The sequence below is a fragment of the Malus sylvestris genome, chromosome 6, assembly GCF_916048215.2.
Source record: "Malus sylvestris chromosome 6, drMalSylv7.2, whole genome shotgun sequence".
Taxonomy (NCBI): Eukaryota; Viridiplantae; Streptophyta; class Magnoliopsida; order Rosales; family Rosaceae; genus Malus; species Malus sylvestris.
The window spans coordinates 20,869,216-20,873,784 of NC_062265.1; the positions used below are offsets into that span (position 1 = coordinate 20,869,216).

A 4,569-nucleotide genomic window follows, 5' to 3' on the forward strand; every position below is an offset into this window, starting at 1 on the left:
TGAATTGACCCCACTTTATGAGAGAGAGAGAGAGAGAGAGAGAGAGAGATAAATGATGATGGAGATGAAATGAAATGCTGAACATGGTTAGGAGGTCATCATCAAGCCTATGTGATCATATCATCTTCTTCTTCTATTTCTGATCAATCGAGGAGGTATATATTTGATCTCTCTTTCTTTCTTCTTAGGTTGTTCTTTCATGGCTTACTTTGTTGGCTTATTAGGAGAAGTCTTCTCATAAACAGCAAAAGGACCTCCACACTTCTCCCTCCCCCTCCTCCTCCCTCCTCCCTCCTCCTCCCACCTCCTCCACCAACCACCAAAAACGTCCACTGCTTTTCTTCAACCACTTCACCTGTAAGCCCCTCTCTCTCTCTCTCACTATTCTCTCCAATGCTATAGCTTCCATAATATTTCTTTTTTTCATCTGATCAAAAATATTTTGGGTTGTGTTTTTTCTTCCATAAATTTGGATGATTGATCTTGAAAGGAGACTAATATTCTTCATCAGCTTCTGTTCTAATGGGAATCTAATATTAATTTTTTTCTTTTCTTTTTGTGGCAGTGTATCTTGATGGAATAGTAATTGCAGAAAAAAGAGAGTATCTTTCAACAAACAAAAAAAAGAGTATAAGGAGAGAAAGAGCAAGAAAGAAGAAGAAAAGTTTGAAGCTTTTGTTTTCATGGCAGGAGAACTGCTGAGTAGTAAAGCTAACAAGTCAAGGAACAACATGGCTTCTTCCTCAGTTGGTGGGTTCTGCTACTCTGATGATGTCTCATCCAGCAATCCTACAACCACCCACTTCACCACCAATCAGATCCAAGACTTCGGGTCAAACCCTGCTGAGATCTTCAACCTCACCACTGGCATGGAGATGATAGGTTTTCCCAAGCAGCAAAGTGACACTTCTAGCCCTGCAGCTTCATCCATCTGGAATAAAGCTGGCTTCTTTGGCAAACAACAACAGCAACCTGATTTCACAACTGGGATTTCAGAAACCAGCACTGATCATCATCATCAGAACAATCTAATGGTTGGAGGATCTGCACATCATCATCACCACCATCAACAATCCAATGGTTGGCCAGAGAATAATAATAATAACAGGTTTATGGTGGATGATTCTTCTCTGAGGTGTGTGTTTCCATGCGAAGGAAATGAGAGGCCAAGTCAAGGCCTTTCACTCTCTCTCAGCTCAAATAATCCTTCCTCTATTGGGTTGCAGTCCTTTGAGCTCAGACAGACCAACCATCATCAGCCACATCAACAAAACCATCAGGATGATGGTGAGGATGATCACATGAGGTTTATGCAAGATGGGTTCTTGGGAAAAGCTGCTTCTCATGCTTCTGCTTCTGGGGCAAGCAGTCTTCATCATGAAGGGCTTTTCCAGTTGAGGAACTCGAAGTACCTGGGCCCTGCCCAGCAGCTTCTCAATGAGTTCTGCAGCCTTGGAACAAAGCTAACAACTGCTGATACACAAAAGCAAAAGCCCCACAAAAACAAACAGTGGGGAGAACAAGAGGACAATGGCAGTACTAGCTCTTCAAGAAACAAACAACAATCCAACATCTACTCCCTTGAATTTGTGGAGTTGCAGAAGCGAAAAAACAGACTGCTATCAATGCTTGAAGAAGTAAATAAAAAACCCATCTTTTCTTTTTCCTTTTTCTTTTTTTCTTTTATAATTCCTTGATAGTATTAGAATGCAAAGTTAAAACTTTTTACTTGGGTGATGCTTGATTAATCCTTCAATTAATACCCACAATTCAAAATTTTACCTTTTTATTGTTTGTCACGATTAAAACTTTGAGGTTTGAAAATTCTCTATCAAACCCCTCTCTGATGTTTTGTTGTCGTGATCATATGTGTGTTTGTTTAGGTGGAGAGGAGGTATAAGAACTACTGCGATCAAATGAAGGCGGTGGTGTCATCGTTCGAAGCAGTGGCAGGAGCCGGGGCTGCCACTGTGTACTCCGCCTTGGCGGCAAAGGCCATGTCAAGACATTTCAGGAGCTTGAAAGATGGGATTGTGAGTCAGATTCAGGTCACAAGAAAGGCCATGGGAGAGAAGGACCCGGTGTCTCCCGGAGCAACGAGAGGGGAGACTCCGAGGCTTCGGATTCTCGATCAAACACTTCGACAGCAGAGAGCGTTTCAGCAGATGAACATGATGGAAAGCCATCCCTGGAGACCCCAACGTGGCCTCCCTGAGAGATCAGTATCCGTTCTCCGAGCTTGGCTCTTTGAACACTTTCTTCATCCGTACGTCTCTCTCTCTCTCTCTCTCTCTCTCTCTCTCTCTCTCTCTTAGAAGTAAACAACAAATTAGATTTTTGGGGAGAATCAATGTAATAACAGAAGAAAGGAAAAGAGGAAAAAAACAAACAGTTTGCTGATGTTGTTAGTGATGATTTTCTAGTAGCTAACTAATCATAAAAAAGGCAAGAGTTTTATGATCATCGAAAGATATCCTGTGTGGCCTCAATCATTTTTGCTAGACATTGCAAATACAATACAAACTCCTTGGTTGTTTCTATCCACCTGCATTCAGATTCCAAAAAAAAAAAAGAAAAGAATGTTTTTTTTTCAGTCATTTAATCAGTTTTCTTTTGCTAGCTTGATATTTTTACTTTTCCCCCGGCCCCAAGCTCTGTATGTTGTATATTTCTCTGTGGGTCACTTGGTCTCTCTCGGAATTTTCTAATATGCTCCAAAGTATCTTATACTTCAAGATTTTTTACCATTCGATCTTTAGTCAAAGAAACACCGACAAAAATTTAACGGCCAATAACTCGGAGCATCCACAATAGAATTTTCACTCCTACTTCGTAGGAAAAAAAAACCATCTCTCTCTGAAGAAATAACAGTAACCTATTTATTTGTTTATTTAATTAGGAAATACTGGAAATAAAGAAAGTAACAGAATGTTTGCGTGAAACTTGTTTGCAGGTACCCGAGCGATGTCGATAAGCATATCTTAGCCCGCCAAACGGGTCTCTCAAGAAGCCAGGCACGTCCACATCCTTCTCTTTCTCTATCCCTTCCATAATATAAATCAAATTTCCCCACCGATTAATTAATATTATTATTGGTCATATCTTCTTTGGATTCGTAGTTTAGTTGGATAATATATTTGTACATAATAATATATCACATATTCTAATGTAATAATGTAGATTGTAATCCAAAATATGTGTCACCATTAATCATATTATATATGTGACGCCTTTTGTTGCTACATGGATGTTTCAACAGGTCTCCAATTGGTTCATTAACGCTAGAGTTAGGCTTTGGAAGCCAATGGTTGAAGAAATGTACATGGAAGAAACAAAGGAGCGTGAAAACAACAACAGCATTACCTCCTCAGATGGTATCGCGACGGACCCCAGCCCGCATCAGTCCCGGCCCGAAGATGAAAAACCGACACATGATCAACTTGTTCGAATAGACTCCGAGTGCCTCTCCTCCATCATCACCAACCCGGAGAAGAATCAATACTCTAGAAGCAGCAAAAGTACCATCTTAAGTCACCGCATGCACCCGCAACAAAGTTTTGGGAGGGTAAATGAGTCATTCGGGACCATGGAGTTGGACTTTTCGTCTTATAATCATCACCAGCAACACTCTGGAGGGACGGTTTCTTATGCTAATGATCAGCATCACAACCCAAATCAGGGTTTCAATGGTGGTGGCGGTGTGTCGTTGACATTAGGGTTGCAGCAGCACGATGGAAATGGGGTGAGCTTAGCATTCTCTCCTGCTTCACAGAGCTCTCTATTTTACCCTAGAGATCATGCTGAAGAATGTCAACCGGTTCAGTACTCGCTATTAGATGGGGAAGGTCAGAATAATTTGCCTTACAGAAATTTGATGGGGGCACAGTTGCTACATGACTTGGCAGGGTAGAAGGCAACAACAACATTTACCAATCAGGCAATGCCGAAGTGAGGTTACCTAGTGGGGTTTTAATTTGATTTTGTGCAACAAGATGGTGATGACTTGGTGATTATTGGTAATAGATGATCAAGTAGTTTAATTAGGTGATAATAGATGAATATATATATATATATATAGCTAAATACTTCATACATACATAAAAGGCTATACTGCGTTAGACAACAATTATATGTTGATCATCGTTTTCATGGCTGGTATAGTTTTACTAGGTCCTTTTTTTTTCAAGAAAAATTGTAAGGACATGTTTATTATCGGTAGGCAAATTTGGAATCGCTACTGATTTGGCCCAAAGGTTATACGATATTTTCTTCTTGTTCTTGTTCTTTTTGTTTTGTTTTTATTACAAGTGATACTACGTACAATTTTAAGTTAAGAAAAAAAGAAAGGTTTAGATTCGAAATACAATAGGACAAAGAGAAAGACTATATTCATTTGGACAATTCATCACCTGCAAGATTATACAATATTTGTTTCATCTTATAGGTAGAACATGCTTTTCGAAAGATTTTACCCCAAGTGGATAGAAATCTCTCTTTAATTGCGTATTTCCATTTGTGGTTGGGCTAATTAAGCTAGGTGATGATTGAACCATCTGTGGCTCTTGTTTA

The 4,569-nt window shown here is 39.8% G+C and overlaps 1 protein-coding gene across 3 annotated transcripts; it reads left to right on the top strand.

The window, feature by feature from the left end:
• Window positions 1-4,279, top strand: LOC126626826 (homeobox protein BEL1 homolog). 3 transcript variants are annotated; one of them, XM_050296231.1, is made up of 6 exons: window positions 1-155; window positions 225-357; window positions 566-1,637; window positions 1,884-2,266; window positions 2,954-3,014; window positions 3,260-4,279. In XM_050296231.1, exons 3-6 carry the CDS (start codon window positions 684-686, stop codon window positions 3,908-3,910), a joined length of 2,049 nt encoding a protein of 682 aa, XP_050152188.1. In that variant the 5' UTR covers window positions 1-155; window positions 225-357; window positions 566-683; the 3' UTR covers window positions 3,911-4,279. The 3 variants fall into 3 exon arrangements, with proteins under 3 accessions (XP_050152188.1, XP_050152189.1, XP_050152187.1); XM_050296232.1 differs by lacking the exon at window positions 225-357; XM_050296230.1 differs by lacking the exon at window positions 1-155 and having other exon boundaries at window positions 162-357.
• The last annotated feature ends 290 nt before the right edge of the window (window positions 4,280-4,569 follow it).